This window comes from Hyla sarda, chromosome 2 (genome assembly GCF_029499605.1).
Source record: "Hyla sarda isolate aHylSar1 chromosome 2, aHylSar1.hap1, whole genome shotgun sequence".
NCBI lineage: Eukaryota > Metazoa > Chordata > Amphibia > Anura > Hylidae > Hyla > Hyla sarda.
Window position 1 is genome coordinate 26,809,991 of NC_079190.1, and position 20,622 is coordinate 26,830,612.

Here is a 20,622-nt window from a genome sequence, read left to right on the forward strand (position 1 = left end):
TAGATGATTTGGGGTGGGGGGGGGGGGTGAGAAAATACCGTTGCATACCGTGGAACCACCGTAAGTAAAAAAAAAATCATGTGATACACATATTTAATCATACCGCCCAGCCCTAGCAGAGAGCACTGTGGTCAGACAGTAAGGAAATAAAAAATAACTTCCTGTGGAGAATATAGCAGTTGATAAGTACTGGTAGGATTAAAATTTTTAACTAGAAGTAATTTACAAATCTGTTTAACTTTCTGGCACCAGTTGAGTAAAAAAAAAAAAAAAAAAATTAGAAATTTCCAGCGGAGTACCCCTTTAATGTATATCTTACCTCAACTTCAGGAGCGCAGTGCAATATCATAATGCATCATGGATCAAAATGATGCTGACTATGCTGTTTTTTATATTTTTTTTACATATATATATATATGATTTTTTTTCTAGGCAACTACACATTGAGAATTGATTGTACCCCATTGTTATACCGACTGGTGTATAATGTGACCAAACAGGTGAGTTTTCTAAGGATTAATGATGGTTTTTGTAAATGAAAAGTGGATTCAGCCGTATCCAATCTAGACAATACCCTGTGAGCGAAATTATTCAGCATCTGCACAGATCTCTCTGCTAGTTTGCTACAATGTAATAGTCTGAAGTCCACACAGAGCATTGTCTAGACTGAAGATAGTTGTCTCCACTGAGAGCAGGACTAGCTATGTACAATGTATCAGTCTGGAGTCCAGGATGTTTAGCTCACAGAGCATTGTCTAGACTGGATACAATTGTATCACTTCTCAGCTGAGAGCAGGACTAGCTATGTACAATGTATCAGTCTGGAGTCCAGGATGTTAAGCTCACAGAGCATTGTCTAGACTGGATACAATTGTATCACTTCTCAGCTGAGAGCAGGACTAGCTATGTACAATGTATCAGTCTGGAGTCCAGGATGTTAAGCTCACAGAGCATTGTCTACACTGGATACAATTGTATCACTTCTCAGCTGAGAGCAGGACTAGCTATGTACAATGTATCAGTCTGGAGTCCAGGATGTTTAGCTCACAGAGCATTGTCTAGACTGGATACAATTGTATCACTTCTCAGCTGAGAGCAGGACTAGCTATGTACAATGTATCAGTCTGGAGTCCAGGATGTTTAGCTTACAGAGCATTGTCTAGACTGGATACAATTGTATCACTTCTCAGCCGTGAACAGGACTAGCTATGCTCGGATGTTTAGTTGCAGCAGAGTCCCATTGTTTTCCAGGGATTCTGCTGCACCGTCCACTTGGCGAATTTCCGCTTCCTTCCACAGAAACACGTGCTGCAGAATCCTCTCGGAAATGCATTTCTGTCTATAGAGACAGTGTCATTCCGAATGGTCCTTGCTCATACTTGCTTCCCACGGAACATCCGGCAGGAAATTCTGCAAAAACTCTGCCGTGTGAATGGGGCCTTACATGAATACTTCCTTCCACAGGTGTGGTATTGCATCTTATCCACATTCGCTTCTTTAGAACAGAACTACAACCCCCTTTAGTCTGCAAGAATTGGTTTTCCATGAAATTTTGTCAAGTGCAACAAAGTTGACCTTCTTGACGAAAATGAAATGCGGTAACCTTGTTCCTCTAGACAATGGCTTTCTGACAGGGATCATAAATTGTGATCATACAGGTTTTACCAGTCCATGTATGTGTAGGGTGGAGCCTTAGTGGCTTCTAGTGTATACTGCCACCTACAGGAAGATGAGACTAGTGCGGCCAATGTAACTAACACTTAGCTCCCAAAAAAGCCTGTTGTTTCTTAGGGCCCTATTAAAGGGGTACTCCCGTGGAATTTTTTTAAATTTTATTTATTTTTTTAATTAACTGGTGCCAGAAAGTTAAACATATTTGTAAATCACTTCTAATAAAAAAAAAATCTTAATCCTTCCAGTACTTTTTAGGGGCTGTATACTAAAGAGAAATCCCAAAAAGAAATGCATTTCCTCTGATGTCACGACCACAGTGCTCTCTGCTGACCTCTGCTGTCCATTTTAGGAACTGTCCAGTGCAGGAGAAAATCTCCATAGTAAACATATGCTGCTCTGGACAGTTCCTAAAATGGACAGCAGAGGTCAGCAGAGAGCACTGTGGTCATGACATCAGAGGAAATGCATTTCTTTTTTGGTTTTCTCTTTAGTATACAGCCCCTAAAAAGTACTGGAAGGATTAAGATTTTTTTTTTTTTATTAGAAGTGATTTACAAATATGTCTAACTTTCTGGCACCAGTTGATTTAAAAAAAAAAAAAAATAATAAAATTCCACCGGAGTACCCCTTTAAACTTCCCGGTGTTTACTGTATATGAGCATTTATTACAGGGCATGAGCATCGCTGGATTAGTCGTGCGAACATTTACACTGGGAGATGTGCGGCCGACAAGCGATCTTCTTTTTCCGATGGGTCAGCTGACACGTGAGCGAACGCTGGCCAATCACACAGGGAGATGTTGGCTTGTTCGGCTGATAAGCACCCCGTGTTTTTTATTTATTTTATTTTATTTTTTTTTCCCCCATATAAATCGACCAACAAAATACACAGCAAAAAAATTTATGAAATACGGAGAAGAAATCTGAGGGTACGTCTAGTACAATAAGAACTAAGCCTAAAGGTTTAAAAAAAAAAAATTAGGAATCACTGGATTTATATACAGAACTGGTCCCCTGTCTGCAAGTACTAATACCTTTATAGCACGTTACATAATAATATTGCATTCTATTTATAGATGCTACTATTCTGTGTGTGAGGGATTGCTGAGACCTGTAGTCCATGAACAACTACAGGTTGCTGAATTTTTTAGCACATAGTATGATGTGAACCCCTCCTCCAGGGACAACTCTGTGCCAGCTGTCAGGGCTCAGCACAATGGCACATGACCCAGTGTATCGATCGCTGTGAAGCTTCTCTTCACCTTCCTGGCGGCTCTCACCCTGTCCGCACGCTCTTTGACAGCTAATCAGCATATCCCATCTAAGCAACCGACCGGGCTATACACATATACAAATTCCCTCAATTTTTTCCCATTTATTTTTTTCCAGGAACTTTTTAAATTGCCCGGGATAAAAACACGACAGTTTACAACTATGTTCTGGGAGAGTTATTGGCAATTGTGTTTCCATTCACTGATGGCAAAAAGATAATAATTTAATGGAGACAAAAAACAGGACATTGTGATAGCAGAACCAGCCCCCTCTTCTCCATACCCCATGTCTAGTAGTAGTTAGGCCAGTGTTTCCCAACAAGGGTGCCTCCAGGTGTTGCAAAACTACAACTCCCAGCATGCCTGGACAGCCAAAGGCTGTCCAGGCATGCTGGGTGTTGTAGTTTTGCAACATCTGGAGGCACCCTGGTTGGGAAACACTGAGTTAGGCGGAGCCCCGAAGCTGACGAGGGCAATTGTTTAATTACCACTATTAGTTGTCGGTTTGGGTTTTTGACCAAACCCCTGACGATCCCAACATCACCTGGGTGAAACACGTTGGGACATTTCATGTTTGTACGTTGTTATTAGAGATGAGCGAACTTACAGTAAATTCGATTCGTCATGAACTTCTCGGCTTGGCGGTTGCTGACTTTAGCCTGCATAAATTAGTTCAGCTTTCAGGTGCTCCGGTGGGCTGGAGACTCTCTTCTAGGACTGTATCCACCTTTTCCAGCCACCGGAGCACCTGAAAGCTGAACTAATTTATGCAGGATAAGTCATCAACTGCCGAGCCGAGAAGTTCGTGACAAATCGAATTTACTGTAAGTTCGCTCATCTCTAGTTGTTATGTTTATCTTGTACTGGGTTGTACTGGCCGAACTCTAGCCCGGCAATTTGGGCATTCTGAGAGAGAGATGGATATATAAATATTTCTAAAAATATAATAATAAAATATACAATAATAATATAGATTAATATATGTGTGTGTGTATGTGTGTGTATATGTGTATATAAATATATATATATATATATATATATATATATGTGTGTGTATATATAGTGACCCCCCGACCTACGATGGCCCCGACATATGATCAAATCGACATACAATGCTTTATGTGCTATCCGGCAGCGCAAAATGCTTAAGCTGCTGCCGGATAGCAGCTTAATGTTCCCCGTGTGGTGCGGTAAGTATTACTTACCCCTCCACGATGCTCCGGGGTGCCCTTTGGGCCCAGCGCTGGTCTTCCGGTGTCTTCTAGGCCCTCTCCGATGACGTCAATACGCTGCTGCGCACGTCATCCAATAGGAATGGCGTACGCAGCGGCGTAATGACGTTGCTGCGCAGGCCCAGTAAGGCCTTGCGGAAGACAGAAGAGGAACGGAGAGGACATAAGAGGACAGGAGAAGACAGCGGGAGGACAGGAGAAGACAGCGGGAGGACAGGAGAAGACAGCGGGAGGACAGGAGAAGACAGCGGGAGGACAGGAGAAGACAGCGGGAGGACAGGAGAAGACAGCGGGAGGACAGGAGAAGACAGCGGGAGGACAGGAGAAGACAGCGGGAGGACAGGAGAAGACAGCGGGAGGACAGGAGAAGACAGCGGGAGGACAGGAGAAGACAGCGGGAGGACAGGAGAAGACAGCGGGAGGACAGGAGAAGACAGCGGGAGGACAGGAGAAGACAGCGGGAGGACAGGAGAAGACAGCGGGAGGACAGGAGAAGACAGCGGGAGGACAGGAGAAGACAGCGGGAGGACAGGAGAAGACAGCGGGAGGACAGGAGAAGACAGCGGGAGGACAGGAGAAGACAGCGGGAGGACAGGAGAAGACAGCGGGAGGACAGGAGAAGACAGCGGGAGGACAGGAGAAGACAGCGGGAGGACAGGAGAAGACAGCGGGAGGACAGGAGAAGACAGCGGGAGGACAGGAGAAGACCAGGAGAGCCCAGCGGAGGCCTGGGGACACCATCGCGAGCGGCAGGGACAGGTGAGTACAGCTTCCTATACTTTACATTGCACGAATCCCTCAACATATGATGGATTTGACAAACGATGGCTCGTTTGGAACGAATTACCATCGTATGTTGAGGGACCACTGTGTGTGTGTGTGTATATGTATATATGTGTGTGTGTATATATGTGTATCTCTCTCTCTCTCTCTCTCTCTCTCCTTTTTTGCATTTTTTTTTTATATATCTATATAGAAGTTACTTTTAAATACTATGCAGCAGTGGGAGTAGTTTCTATTCTTTCTGTGATGTGTTAGGACATATCATCAATATGGAATACTTGGCTGTGCAGACGTAACAGCTCAGGATATAATACAATTATTATTGGACATGCGTTCTGTATAGTTGGAGCGGTGGCACTCTGGTGGGCACGTGGCACTTCAGTTTAACATGACCAGTAAGGGTTTCATGCGATGAGGATGTTGGGTTAGAACAGGAGATATTTCCATGTCATCAGTTCCAAGTTGTGCACATTTTGCATGCAATGATTTTAACATTCTCTAGGTGGCATTAGTATCCATAATCAGTATTGACAAATATTCGTCCGGCTCTAAAAATGTATAGTTGACTCTTTATAATATTATTATTTATTTTTGTGGAACGGATCCCAACAGGAAGCCAGAGGAAAAAATACTTCTGATCCGATTTCCATCCCAGATGGACAATTGTGTAATATCGGGCATTTAGAAACATTCAGCAAGATGAGTGTTTTAGAAGTTGGCTGTCCTGGCATGCTGAGTATTTTTTTTTTTGCAACATCTGGAGGGCCACAGTTTGAGACCGCTGATTTTAAAGGGATTGTTTTAGCAAGTCAATCCATGCCAGTGTGTGCTGTTGGATGTCATGGAGGTATAAGGGTCTCTTGCTAAGGATCGCCGAGCAACAAGCTCTAAGGAAGGGGCTTTGTCCTACCATCTATTAAGATATGTAATTGGGTGCCATGTAATGTCACATATCGCCTGTAGTGGCCGCTGCTGAGAAAATGTTTGGCTAAATAAAGTCAGACTTGCAGTGATCACCGGGACGACTTCGATAAATGAATATTCTGAGAGTGTTAATTGGGGACAGGTTGGCTGTGGTGTAGGTACTTGAGTTATTTCCTTAGCACTATTTCATACTCTAAAGTTGATCGGGATGTGATACAGCCATGCGGTACTTCAGAGGAAATCCCACAAAGAGTTAAGTGTTTACAGAAGAGTCCTTGCTCAGCCATTTTACTCTTCTGACTAGATGATTCTCTCTCGGAGCAGGAAACAGGATTTTGTAGATGAAATCCCTCTTCAGTGTAGACTAGACAGTCTTGGGTGAAACCGCGCTGTGGTGTACTGATTGTCCCAGATCTGCCTCTGGTTAGACTCAAGCAACTGGAACTCAACTTGTAAAGTTCAGGCCTAGTCAGTATTCTGTTCAATCTAAAGCCTGCTACAAGCAAGTGACCTAGCAGGTGGCACACAGGCAAGTCTGCACTCTACTGTGGCCATGACACTGACTAGACTGTTGAAAGGGATGGCTGGCCTTAGGAGACTTCTTCCTTAGACTTTCTAGTGCATTAAAAATCTGGCTAAGGTGAGTCATGTGACCAATGTTCCATGCATTCTTACAACACATTCATAGCTCACCGGTGTTGGCAGCAGAGAGTGACCCTTAGACATCCGCAATATCTCAATGTAAGCTGGTGTTGTGTAGGAGCACCAAATATATTAAATGGTCGCAGAGCATTTCATCAATTTTGTGCAGGTAAACATTTTCTGAAATTTTACTCTTCACATACACCAAAAAGCTAAGCTAAGTCTGGGCTGATGTAGTTTAGAGACTTATCTGTGGCTTTGCGCCTTGGACTATGAGTCCAAATGTGGGGACCCTGACTTGAAGATACTGGGCCCCAGTGCAAAATCTGTATTAGGCCCCTCTACTGTAATACTGCTTTAAATATAGTTGTAGTCTACAATATAGACATTTTATTATATTTATTAAGAAAAAAGAAAAATCTATCAAATCTAATCTATCAGTGTGTGTATGTATGTGTGTAATATATATATATATATATATATATATATATATATATATATGTATGTGTGTGTATATATATATATATATATGTGTATATATATATATATATATATATGTATATATATGTGTGTGTGTGTGTATATATATATATATATATATATATATATATATGTATGTGTGTGTGTGTGTGTGTGTGTGTGTGTGTGTGTGTGTGTTCCAAACGGCTAAAGATATTAACATGAAACTTGGTCACATGTTACTTATATGTAAACAACAAACATAGGATAGGTAATTTAACCCTTACTCAACCCCATTTGCCAGGGGCAGGGTTTATGTTTAAGGTCCCATACAAGTCTATGGGAAATATGTTACTGCATAACTTCCAAATGGCTGGAGATATTTCCATAATACTTGGTCACATGTTACTTATATGTCCACTTAAAATATAGGACAGTTCATTTAACCCTTAACTACCCCCATTTGTGAGGGTCAGGGTTTTTGTTTAAAGTCCCATGCAACTGTAGAGGACGGTGTATATGTGTATATGGGGTTGGGATATGACAACAAGATAGGAGGACGGGATATGAAGTCAAAAGCTTCCTCCTTTGTTGATTTTCCTCCCCAACAAGGATTAGGAAGGAAAAACCGGTCAACGCCGGTACTCAGCTAATGTGTGTGTGTGTATTTATATTTATAAAAAATAAATGAGAGCGAGATGGCCGCCAGCTGTTTCTGTATCTCCCATTCATTATAATGTATGACCATGCTTGGGCTTCCCAAACAGTCAGAGTAATCCTAGTGGATAAAGCATTGTTTGCCAAAGGGGGTGCCTCCATCTGTTGCAAAACTACAACTCCCAGCATGACTGGACAGTCAATGGGGTCTTTACATCCCACCAAATCCCAGCATGGAAGGGTCATGGTACTCAGATTATACGGTGCTCAAACCCCTGCAATCCTACTGTTTTCCAGCCTTTTGTATGTAGGACCTTTTTAAAGGGGTTTTTGGGTACTGCTAACTAGGTCACTTCCTTATGTATTAGTATTGTGAGCTGCTTATGTATTCCTGTATCGGCCTACAGGGGGGGCCATGGAGTTTCTAGTTTCATGATGGACAACCCCTTATAAATTGTAACCAAGTTATGAGAATAGGTGGGATCATGGTGGGAAACTTCTATCCATGTGAACATGTTTGCTATAATTTGTAGCCACCACAGCCCGTGTATTGGCCCCGGAACATTATATTGTTTTATAGGCTCTTTCTTTATTCAAGCCTTTTGTCTTTATAGATTGCTAGTCCGGATGACGGCTTTGATGGCCGTTCCCTTTATGAAAGCTGGCAAAAGAAAGACCCTTCCCCTCAAAACAAATCTCTACCAAGGTATTATCATTACAAATAAATAAGAATATTTTCATGTATTTAAAGGGGTACTCCGAAGGAATAAAAATGTTCTTTAAATCATCTGGTGCCAGAAAGTTATACAGATTTGTAAATTACTTCTATTTAAAAATCTTAATCCTTCCGGTAGTTTTCAGCTGCTGTATGCTCCAGAGGAAGTTGTGCAGTTCTTTCCAGTCTGTCCACAGTGCTCTCTGCTGACACCTCTGTCCGTGTCAGGAACTGTCCAGAGTAGGAGCAAATCCCCATAGAAAACCTCTCCTGCTCTGGACAGTTCCTGACATGGACAGAGGTGTCAGCAGAGAGCACTGTGGTCTGACTGAAAAGAACTACACAACTTCCTCTGGAACATACAGCAGCTGGAGGGAGAGAAGTACTGGAAGGATTAAGAGCCAGCTCTTAATCACAGATGGGGGGCAGGCCAGGGGCAGAATATTGATAAGGCAGAGGAGCTGGGCGAGCCGGCTCCCTGCCTCCTATGCGCCCTGGAGGAGCAATGAAAAATGCAATTGTAACAAATCATCGTGAAGAAAACTATTAAAAGTGCATAGAGGCTCAATGCTGATGTTGTCCTGGTCCATTTTGAACCATTCAACCTAGTGCTATAAGGCAGCGGTACTTACCACTGACATACGGTGCTCATACTATTCTTTTTTTCTACAGAATAAGTAAACTTGGATCCGGCAGTGACTTTGAGGCTTATTTTCAACGTCTAGGAATTGCTTCTGGAAGAGCTCGGTATACCAAAAACCAGGTGAGTATACTACTGTCATGTTACCTGGGGGAAAACAAAAATAAGTTTTTGGCTGGTAATAGGTGAGAGTGGCTTATATAAAATACTATAGCCCAGTAGTCTTTTTCTATGCAGGATAGAAAAATGGTGCCTTACCAGTCCAGAGGCTGTATACGGAATTGCAGCTCTGTGCCATTCACATCTGAGAAAGCGAGCTGCAAGATCAAACTGTTTCTGGACAGCAGCCATGTTTTTCTAATCCTTGAGAACCCTTGACTTAAAGGGTTACTCCGCCCCTAGACATCTTATCCCCTATCCAAAGGATAGGGGGTAAGATGTCTGATTGCAGGGGTCACGCTGCTGGGGACCCCCGGAATCTCTGCTGCGGCACCCCAGACATCCGGTGCACGGAGCGAACTTTGCTCTGTGCCGGATAACTGACCATGCGGGGCGGAGCCTTGTGAAGTTACGGTCACGACCATGCCTCCTCAATGCAAGTCTATGGGAGGGGGCGTGACGGCAGTCACGCCCCCTACTTTAGACTTGCATTGAGGGGGCTTGGCCATGACATGACCAGTGGGGCAAGGCCATGACGTCACGAGCCTCTGGTGCTGCACCCGACGCTCTAAACGAACGCAGGGTGCAGCAGGGAGATTGCGGGGGTCCCTTTGGATAGGGGATAAGATGTCTGGGGGCGGAGTACCCCATTAATGTGTGTCCCAGTAATAGAATGATGACTGAGACCTTGTTAATGGTTAGAGGACCACACATGGACAGAACGCGACAATTTATGAGGCTGAAAACAATACTTTTAGGGCTGCCACCTTTCTTTTGTCTACATTTGGTAGAGGAAATGCCATGAAGATAACTGGGATAGAACAATGTGTAGGCCATGCTTATTAGCAGCAGCAGAAATCTAACCAGCAACAAGTGTAGACCCACTGTGCTAGCAAACAGATTATTGCTTATAGCTACCCCTAGGAGCGGAGTTAGTACCCACCAGGTCTTCATCCTCCCCCCCCCCCCCCCTCCCCCTCAAAGAAGTGGAAGCTGGACTCCTGCTGGTGGGTAACGGATCACTCCAGGAGCATGGTGGACCAGATGGTACTGGTGTATGGTAAAGCCCTGGATTGGGATCCCATGTGCACTTCAAAATGTGCAGGCGCTGGCATGAATGAGGCTGCTGCTGGTGGGAACGGGCAGTCAGGCGCTATGCCTATGGGTTCCGCACAGCTGCAGCCTCCATTTGTAGACTGCTCTCCCCTCATTAATTTGTATGGGTGTCTTTAAAGGAAAACGGTCACCTGTTCACCCACACTAAACCCAATACACTGGGTTATAGTGCGGGTGAACGGGAGATGTGGGGTCCTTGACTCATATACGTACCTGCAGTCTGGCACCCAGTCCCTCTGAAGATCCTCTACTGTCTTTGGGGAGTTGCGCACTGGAGGCGGGCCCATTGGCTGGATTCGAATATTCTTTGAAGCTGGTCACGTGAGTGCTCAGTAGGCACAGGTGCTCAGGGACCGGGTGCCAGACTGCAGGTAGGTATAGGAGTCAGGGACCCCACATCGGTCTCCCTTTCACCCGCACTATAGCCCTGTGTATTGGGTTTAGTGTGTGTGAACAGGTGACCATTTTCCTTTTAAAAGAATACAAGGCTTGAGAGGGAACCCGGCTCCACGGCACTGAACGACCACAACAGTTGAAGGATTAAAAGGATTTTATTGTCCAGAATGCAACCCGTTTCGCTGCACATGCGCAGCTTCATCAGGCATGACAGAGAGTACACAGCAGGTATAAATAGGTAGGATTTAACCCATTGACTAACAAAGAAGATTGCTAAAAATTTTACCATTTAGTTGGCAGAAGAAATTTCCTCAATTATTATAAAACTGCATTGCAAGTCGCCAGGATCCACTGCTAATTTATAGCAGAGGATACGGAGAGTCGCAATGCGAATAATAAGACATAAAATAAATAGAATTGTGTAACTGCAATATCTTTCTCACTATATGTAAACCATATGGGTTGCCTGGGGAGACGGCGGATGCCGAATCCACAGTGAACCACAATAAGTGCTACATATAAAAACATTTTATCATTATAAATAGATAATCTCATTGATATAATCATTCATATGAAATTATTAAAAAGTTATAATAATACAAAAATAAAAAAATAACATACAGAACAAGATAAAAATTAAAAAGGCAATGAAAAAAATATAAAAGACTATGGAACATTTTCTATTGGTTCATTAAGTCCCTGAGGGGTAAGCGTAGCTAGTTTGAAAATCCAATAGGATTCTCGATTTATCAATTTGTGATAGCGGTTAGGAGTTATTGCTGGAATGGTTTCTAAAATGGTAAGGTGCAAATCATTAATATTATTATTGTGTACTGCAGAAAAATGACGGGATGTACTATGCAATAAAAAGCTATATTTTATATTAGATCTATGTTTAGACATAAGTGATCGTACAGTCTGAATTGTCCGACCTACGTATTGTAGTTGGCAACTACAACTCAAAAGATATACCGCAAAGGCTGGGTTCACACCACGTTTTGTTAACTACAGTTCCCGTATATGGCTGGGAGGAGGGGGGGGGGCAGGGCTTAATCGCGGCGGGCGCCGCGATTAAGCCCTGCCCCCCCCCTCCTCCCAGCCGTATACGGGAACCGTAGTTAAAACGTGGTGTGAACCCAGCCTAAGCGAACATTTTCTATTGAACAGAGTCAGCTGTGACACCCACTTTGCGGTATATCTTTTGAGTTGTAGTTGCCAACTACAATACGTAGGTCGGACAATTCAGACTGTACGATCACTTATGTCTAAACATAGATCTAATATAAAATATAGCTTTTTATTGCATAGTATATCCCGTCATTTTTCTGCAGTACACAATAATAATATTAATGATTTGCACCTTACCATTTTAGAAACCATTCCGGCAATAACTCCTAACCGCTATCACAAATTGATAAATCGAGAATCCTATTGGATTTTCAAACTAGCTACGCTTACCCCTCAGGGACTTAATGAATCAATAGAAAATGTTCCATAGTCTTTTATATTATTTTTTTCATTGCATACTTAATTTTTATCTTGTTCTGTATGTTATTTTTTTATTTTTGTATTGTAACTTTTTAATTTCATATGAATGATTATATCAATGAGATTATCTATTTATAATGATAAAATGTTTTTATATGTAGCACTTATTGTGGTTCACTGTGGATTCGGCATCCGCCGTCTCCCCAGGCAACCCATATGGTTTACATATAGTGAGAAAGATATTGCAGTTACACAATTCTATCTATTTTAGGTCTTATTATTCGCATTGCGACTCTCCGTATCCTCTGCTATAAATTAGCAGTGGATCCTGGCGACTTGCAATGCAGTTTTATAATAATTGAGGACATTTCTTCTGCCAACTAAATGGTTAAATTTTTAGCAATCTTCTTTGTTAGTCAATGGGTTAAATCCTACCTATTTATACCTGCTGTGTTCTCTCTGTCATGCCTGATGAAGCTGCGCATGTGCAGCGAAACGCGTTGCATTCTGGACAATAAAATCCTTTGAATCCTTCACCTGTTGTGGTCGTTCAGCGCCGTGGAGCCGGGTTCCCTCTGAAGCCTTGTATTCTTTTGCCTGATATTTACCGGAGGGCAGCAGACGACCTAACCTATTTCTACGCCTACATCCATTGTTGTGTATGAAGTTGCGCAACCACCCAGGGTGAGCAATTTATTTATATAATTACCTCACCATTGGATCGCAAACGTTACTTCTCTACGGATCGCCTGTTTTCCTTATTCCTATTTTCCTTTTAAGGCACCAATACAAATAAATATCCTAAAATAAATAAAAACACAATGTTCCCTGCCCGGCGCTTCTCCCGGAATGCAGGTGGTGCGATTAGAATTGCCTGCTCTGGTCAGGCCTGACTAGAAGAGGCCAGAGCAACTACGGGACCTGGGACAGAGAGAGACTGTAAGGTAAACAGTCGTGTTCCTTCACCTCGGACTCCCCAGTAGTGGCAGAACTACAGCTTTCAGCCTGACCTCCTTCCTGCGCATGATGGGAGTTGTAGTTTGCAACAGCTGAAAAGTCACAGGGAATTATTTTCTGTACAGTCTATGGGGGAGGCACAGTCCTTGTGGGGGCTCGGGTGACCCAGGCCTAGTCTGTAGTGTACACACGGCTATACACATGGGGGTATGTGCAGAGCATTGCACTGTAGTACAGACACTATGGTCACCCATTAACTGGAACGGGCGGGATTGAACATACATGTTAGCAAGAGTGGGCGGGATTGGATGCAGATGTTGCGGGCGGGGGTGGAACAAACACCACGTGGTAGCGGTGCGGGAATGGTCAGATCCAACAGGAGCTGGCGGGAGCGAGATTATAAAGAACAGTCCCGCCCACAGCTCTAGTGTGTGGCCCCAGGGAAAAAGGTGAAAAGCGTAGTCAGCAGGCCTCTCCTTTTTTCTTCATAAATTGAATGTTAGTGGAATTGTTTGAGGACAAGTCTGTGCCTAATTAAAGGGGTACTCCGGTGGAAATTTTTATTTTTTTATATATTTTTTTTTAAAATCAACTGGTGCCAGAAAGTTAAACAGATTTGTAAATTACTTCTATAAAATAAAAAATCTTAATCCTTCCAGTACTTATTAGATGCTGAATACAGAGGAAATTATTTTCTTTTTGGAACACAGAGCTCTCTGCAGACATCAGGAGCACAGTGCTCTCTGCTGACTAATCTGTCCATTTTAGGAACTGTCCAGAGCAGCCTATGTTTGCTATGGGAATTTTCCTCCTACTCTGAACAGTTCTTAAAATGCACAGAGATGTCAGCAGAGAGCACTGTGTTCCAAAAAGAAAAGAATTTCCTCTGTAGTATTTAGCAGCTAATAAGTACTAGAAGGATTAAGATTTTTTTTTATAAAAGTAATTTACAAATCTGTTTAACTTTCTGGCACCAGTTGATAAAAATAATTAAAAAAAAAGATTTTCCACCGGAGTACCCCTTTTTAAGCAAATGTATACATAGAGTATAACCAACTAAACAGAACTCAAAATTAATATTTTAGAAAACTGACAAATACAGCAACTACCCCATGTACCACACGGTCTACGAGACCTTTGAGCTGGTGGAGCGTTTCTATGACCCCTCGTTCAAGAAACAGCTTGCTGTGGCCCAGGTGAGGGCGGGCCTTGTGTACGAGATCGCAGACGCCACCATTATACCCTTTAACACCCTGGATTACGCAGCGGAGCTTAAGAACTATGCCGATAGTATTTCCAATTTGGCGAAAAAACACCTCGGGCAAATGGAAACCTACGGTGTGACGTTCGGTGAGTACCCACAAGAAACCAGGTAGAAAAAAAAATAAAATACAAAAACATATGAGGGAGATTTATCAAAACCTGTCTAGAGGAAAAGTTGCTGAGTTGCCCATAGCAACCAATCAGATTACTTCTTTCATTTTTGAAAAGGCCTCTGCAAAATGAAAGTAGGGATCTGATTGGTTGCTATGGGCAACTGGGCCACTTTCCACTAGTTTTGATAAATCTCCTCCATTATGATTTCCAACATGTTGACCTCAACCACAACTGTCAATCAAGTTTCGATTACGAGATATTTTTGGATTAGAAGGATGTAGATGGGGGGGGGGGGGGGCTGTATTTTACCCTTTCATCCCCTTAGAATTCTTTGTCGGTGAAAGAGGAATAAATGGTTTAGGTTGTATTTGATGGTTTGCTTCACTTTGTTCTGGCTCAGTCCTACAGCATACGCTGATGTGTTAGAGCAGTGGTCTTCAAACTGTGGCCCTCCAGAGGTTGCAAAACTACAATTCCCAGCATGCCTGGACGTCCGCTGCTCAGCGTTTGGAACAAACTGTGGCGCCATAGCCACTCCCCCTTATGATGTCACGCCCCGCCCCCTCAATGCAAGTCTATGGGAAGGGGGCGTGACATGCATCACGCCCCCTCCCATAGACTTGCATTGAGGGGACGGGGCGTGACGTCATGACTGGGAAGGTCTATGACGTCACGAGCTCCTGGCTCCAGCGTTCAGAACAGTTTGTTCCAAATGTTGAGCAGCGGAGTACCCCTTTTAAAGGGGTTATCCAGGAAAAAACATATACTTTTTATATATATATCTATCAACTGGCTCCAGAAAGTTAAACAGATTTGTAAATTACTTCTATTAAAAAAATCTTAATCCTTTCAGTACTTATGAGCTGCTGAAGTTGAGTTTTTCTTATCTATCTAAGTCCTCTCTGAGGACACGTGTCTCGGGAACCGCCCACTTTAGAAGCAAATCCCCATAGCAAACCTCTTCTTCTCTGTGCAGTTCCCGAGACAAGCAGAGATGTCAGCAGAGAGCACTGTTGCCAGACAGAAAACAACAACTCAACTTCAGCAGCTGATAATTATTGAAAGGATAAATTTTTTTTTTAATAGAAGTAATTTACAAATCTGTTTAACTTTCTGGAGCCCGTTGATATAAGAAAAAAAAGTTTTTTTTCCTGGAATACCCTTTTAAGTTTTGTGTGAAAAAAAGTTAGCAGAAGCGCACAGAGGCCCAAATACAACACCATTGAACGTTAATAGGCCTTATCGCCCAACATCACGAATACTCTTGTGGGTGTCAGCAGCGAGTGTAGTGAGAAACCTTTTGCTGGAAGATCAAAGAATAAAATAATGATCATGTTTTTTGTTTGAAAATAACTTTATTAGCAATCAAACCTCATATATACAATAAATAATGCATTCACCATACATAGCATGACGGCACAATACACAGCACAGGTTCCCTACACTATACATCGTACCACATGCTACACTAACTTTCCTGCATAAAAATGTTTGACATTGTTGTTTTTGATGAACAGCAAGGCATAGGGGATTAGGAGAATGAGGGATAGGGAGGGGAAATCACAGGCCCAAAGCTTTATTGAAAGACAAAGACAGAGAAGGGGAGAACGGGGAAGGAGAGGGGTTTAATCCTCTTCTTCATCGACATCTGGACAGTCCATGATGGTCATATTGATGGATGTTGGGGAGTCCACAAACTTCTTGCATATAGTGTGACATGTTTTATGAAAAAGCTTGGGGGGGGGGGGGGTAATGTTTCTTCTTGACGAGCATTAAAAGGCATGTGGAGGCCATTCATGCTTCACTGGGAATATTGGGAGCAAGGATATGCAAAAGTAGCTTTCTCCCAGAAGGTAAAGAGCCTGCTCTCTGCTGCCACCTATTGGAGGTAGCCAATGTTTGACTCGATCAGTAGTCTTAGAATGTGACTGGGGAAATTTTTTAAAGAGGTACTCCGCTGCCCCAGCATTTTGTTCCGAACGCTGGGTGCAGGCGGATGGGGTCGTGATGTCACGGTCACGCTCCTCGTGACGTCATGCCCCCTCAATGCAAGTCTATGGGAGGGGGTGTGACTGTCATCACGGCCCCTCCCATAGACTTGCATTGAGGGGCGTGACCATGACATCATGACCCCGCCGCCCGCACCCAGCGTTCTAAATGAAGCTGGGTGCTGCACTGAGATCGTGGGGGTTCCCAGCATCGGGACCCCAGTGATCAGACATCTTATCCCCTATCCTTTGATTAGGGGATAAGATGTCTAGGGGTGGAGTACCCCTTTAACATGCTTGATATATTTAAAGCCTCTACACATATTAACCACCTTAAAGGTTTTTTTGTTTGCAAGAACAAAAAACAAAATTCAACATTTTTTTTGGGGGGGGATTTACTGTTCTACCAAACACAGTCAAAATCGATATATTGAATGTCTTTAACCCCTGTTTAATTACCATAGAATGTTCTAGATTTCTCATAGTTTCTGAGAGATTTGACGGACGTTGCTTTGATGATTTGTGTACTTCCTAATACTTTTTAATACTTTTTTTTTGGGATATTTTGTAGACCATTTATATGATGCCATTGATAATTTTACCAGCTCTGCTGCCGGACTTCACCAACGAATAAAAAACATTGACCGAGATGAGTAAGTTGTGTAACTATTATAAATGATCTTCTCATATGTGTTATGCACAGAGCTCGTGATGTCATAGCCCCTCCCCCTCATGGTGTCGCGCCCCGCCCCCTCAATGCAAGTCTCTGAGCAGCGGAGTACCCCTTTAAGGGTATTAACCTTAGAAGCAACTTAAAAACACAAATTCATCTTGATAAATCCGGAATTTGCATAGAATTGACCATCAGCTTCCTAATTTAGCTTTACCTGCCGACTCAATGTCAGTCATTGGCACAGTGAGGATAGACTTTCCATTGCCTCAAGCACGGGTAGTAATTGTTCTGCATGATTTCTAGACCCCTCACAACCCACCAATGATACAATGATTTAGCATACGTGCAAATGGTTACTCTGTACTTCTGTTGTCTTCTTTCAGTCCAATGGCTGTGCGCATCTTAAATGACCAACTAATGTTTGCAGAAAGGGCGTTCACCGATCCTCTGGGTCTCCCCGGAAGACCTTTTTACAGGTATGGTCTGCAAAATGTTGAAATATATATATAATTTACATGTAATCTGTTAAATGTAAACCCTTAGGACATCACCACCGACTGCGTGCAAACCTCCATACTTTTAGTCTTTATATCTGTATACAATAAATACATCAGTACCACAACTTAAATCAGATGTTGGGGAAAAGGTTCTGATGTGTTCATAGCTTAAAGGGGTATTCTGCCCCTAGACATCTTATCCCCCTATCCTGTCGCTGGGACCCCCGTGATCTCTGTGCAGCACCAAGCTTTCATTTACAACCCTGGGTCTGGGCGTGGGGAGGAGTTGTGATGTCATGGCCACGCCCCATGTGATGTCACACCATGCCCCCTCAATGCAAGTCTATGGGTGGGGACGTGACGGCCATGACGTTACGCCCGCCCCCGACGCCCACTCTAATCGTTGGGAACAGAATGTTCCGAACGCTGGGGCAGCAGAGTACCCCTTTAAAGGGGATTCAGAGCAAATTATATGTATGCTCTATCCACAGAATAGGGGATAACTTTCTGATCACGGGGTTTAACCACTGGGGCCGGCTACTCATCCGTCCTCTCCACTTTGTTGCCCCAACAGGTGTCTCTAAATACGGAATAGACCTATGCGAAAAGAAGGTATTGCCTGGCCCACCTCAATATATACAGTAAAGCTGTATATTTACATATATGGTAGCTTAGAAGATCATCTGCTTTTCTTAAAGAGGTACTCCGGAGGAAAGAAAAAGTTTTCAAATCAACTGGTGCCAGAAATAACTTCTATAGAAAAATCTCAATCCTTCCGGTACTTATCGGCTGCTGTATGCTCCACAAAAGAAGTTTTTCCAGTCTGACCACAGTGCTCTCTGCTGACACCTCTGTCCATGTCAGGAACTGTCCAGAGCAGAAGAAGTTCGCTATGGGGATGTGCTCCTGCTCTGGACAGTCCCTGACACAAACAGAGGTGTCAGCAGAGAGCACTGTGGTCAGACTGGAAACTACACAACTTCCTCTAGAGTATACAGCAGCTAAGTACTGGAAGGATTAAGATTTTTACATAGACGTAATTTACAAATCTGTATAACTTTCTGGCACCAGTTGATTTGAAAACATTTTTTTTTTTTGCTGGAGTACCCCTTTAAACAGAAGTGGGCCCCACTAAGCTGATAATGGATAGGATTGCTCCTGACAGCACACGAACACCCTTGCTTCTCTGCCAAGGAAAGGTTATGGTGAAGCCTAGGTTTATTCTAGTCTCCATTACCTGCCAACAGTCAAGATTTTGGTGGAGCCAAACATGATCACCAATCCCAACCGTTGGACCCCCATTGATGAGATTGGCCACTCCACTTAGTATAGTGCTCAGCTATCTTTGGCGTTCTTATAGAGTTTACATGAATGGGGTGGCTGTTGAGTATACCTACTGATCTATTCTTATTGGTGAAGGTCTTAAAGGGATACTCCGCCCGATACTCTGTCCAAAGGATAGGGGATAAGATGTCTGATCGCGGGGGTCCCGATCTCTGTGCAGCACCCCTGCCTAAATATTTAGAATGCTGGGTTTGTTCAGGTAGTTGGGAGATGTGACATCACGTCACGCCCCCTCCATTCAGGTCTATAGGAAGGGGCGTGATGGACGTCACGCCCCCTCCCATAGACATGAATGGAGGGGGCGTGGTGTCAAAGGGGGGTCTGGCAAGAAGTGTTCATCTTTGAAAAAAAAAATTGATTTTCAACACATCCTAATCTGTGGCACCTAATTTAGATTTTAGGATTCTCTAAGACACAACTTTTTCTTTTTGTTTTTAGGCACATCATCTTCGCACCAAGCAGCCATAACAAATATGCCGGAGAATCATTTCCCGGTATCTACGACGCCTTATTTGACATTGAGAACAAAGAAGACCAAGGATCTGCCTGGGACGAAGTCAAGAGACAAATTGCTATTGCGACATTTACAGTACAAGCCGCGGCAGAGACTCTAAAAGAAGTTTAGTGTGAATTGTCGCTATTGTGTTCTCCGCTCTTTGAATAATTCCAATGGGGGGGTGTGCATAAACATTTTGGGGGGCAGGGGCACTTTGGCATCATTATGTGGGCATTTATATAAATAAATACCCCAGACTGCCCAGGACACTTATATGAAGAACATGAAAAGGGCAGGGGCTCAGGAACCCTTTCTAGTCAACCTGTGCACGTCCCTGATTCCAATGGGGTTGTACTCCTAATTCTATAGATCGTTTATTGACCCACCCCATATGTATCCGGTCACCATTTCTCACAACCAGAAATCTGATTGGTTACTATGGGCAACTGAGCCAATGTTCTTTTGCATAAGGTTTGAATTTTGGTGACAACCATTTTGTTGAGACAACCTTGTTAAATTTTGAGGATAGATAGATGTAAAGAAGCACAAGGGGGATTTTTTTTTATTGTGGTGTTTTTTTTATTTTATTTTTTTGCTTTATGAAGTGCAGCGCAGGCTATTATAGAATAATGTAGATATTTTTGTGTATGCACTGTGCTTACCTGTTTTAGCTGATGTGGCATGCATGGGTTTTCAGCCATGCTGATTTTTATTTCCCCCCCACTGAAATGATTTCCTAATGCTGCCTACATTTTCAATTAATCCTTTTGGCTTTGCAGAGAGAGTGAGTGGAGTTTTATCACAGCACCTGTTATCTAATTAGGCTGCTAGTGCTGGAGGTCACCCAAGGGAACTGATTTGACTCATAAGTGTGAGGTCAGTTGACATTATGTTTAAAAAAAATCAATACTAAAGTGTTTTTTTTTTTTTGGAGAAATATTACCATGAGGCGAAACTGATTTGAACTCTAAACTTGGTGTTTTATGAAGACTTGAATTTTTAATGTAATTTGTATGTGTTACCCTAAAGACTCCAACAATTGAGGTAAAAAAATAAAAAATTTTGGTAGAGTTTTGAAAAATGTCAAAAACAGGAATAAATGCAATGTGAACACAGCCTCAGAAGGTGTATAACT

At 42.9% G+C, this 20,622-nt stretch overlaps 1 protein-coding gene across 2 annotated transcripts in view; it reads left to right on the forward strand.

The window, feature by feature from the left end:
• The window catches only part of LOC130358321 (N-acetylated-alpha-linked acidic dipeptidase 2-like), a 75,496-nt gene extending 55,833 nt beyond the window's left edge, over nucleotides 1–19,663 (forward strand). For both annotated transcript variants that reach the window (XM_056561424.1, XM_056561425.1), the window contains exons 14-20: nucleotides 433–500; nucleotides 8,256–8,347; nucleotides 9,029–9,119; nucleotides 14,198–14,462; nucleotides 17,049–17,130; nucleotides 17,534–17,626; nucleotides 19,430–19,663. In XM_056561424.1, coding sequence (XP_056417399.1) covers nucleotides 433–500; nucleotides 8,256–8,347; nucleotides 9,029–9,119; nucleotides 14,198–14,462; nucleotides 17,049–17,130; nucleotides 17,534–17,626; nucleotides 19,430–19,616 — 878 coding nt within the window. In that variant the 3' untranslated portion in view covers nucleotides 19,617–19,663. The remainder of the gene's footprint in view (nucleotides 1–432; nucleotides 501–8,255; nucleotides 8,348–9,028; nucleotides 9,120–14,197; nucleotides 14,463–17,048; nucleotides 17,131–17,533; nucleotides 17,627–19,429) is intronic.
• Nucleotides 19,664–20,622: the final 959 nt, after the last annotated feature.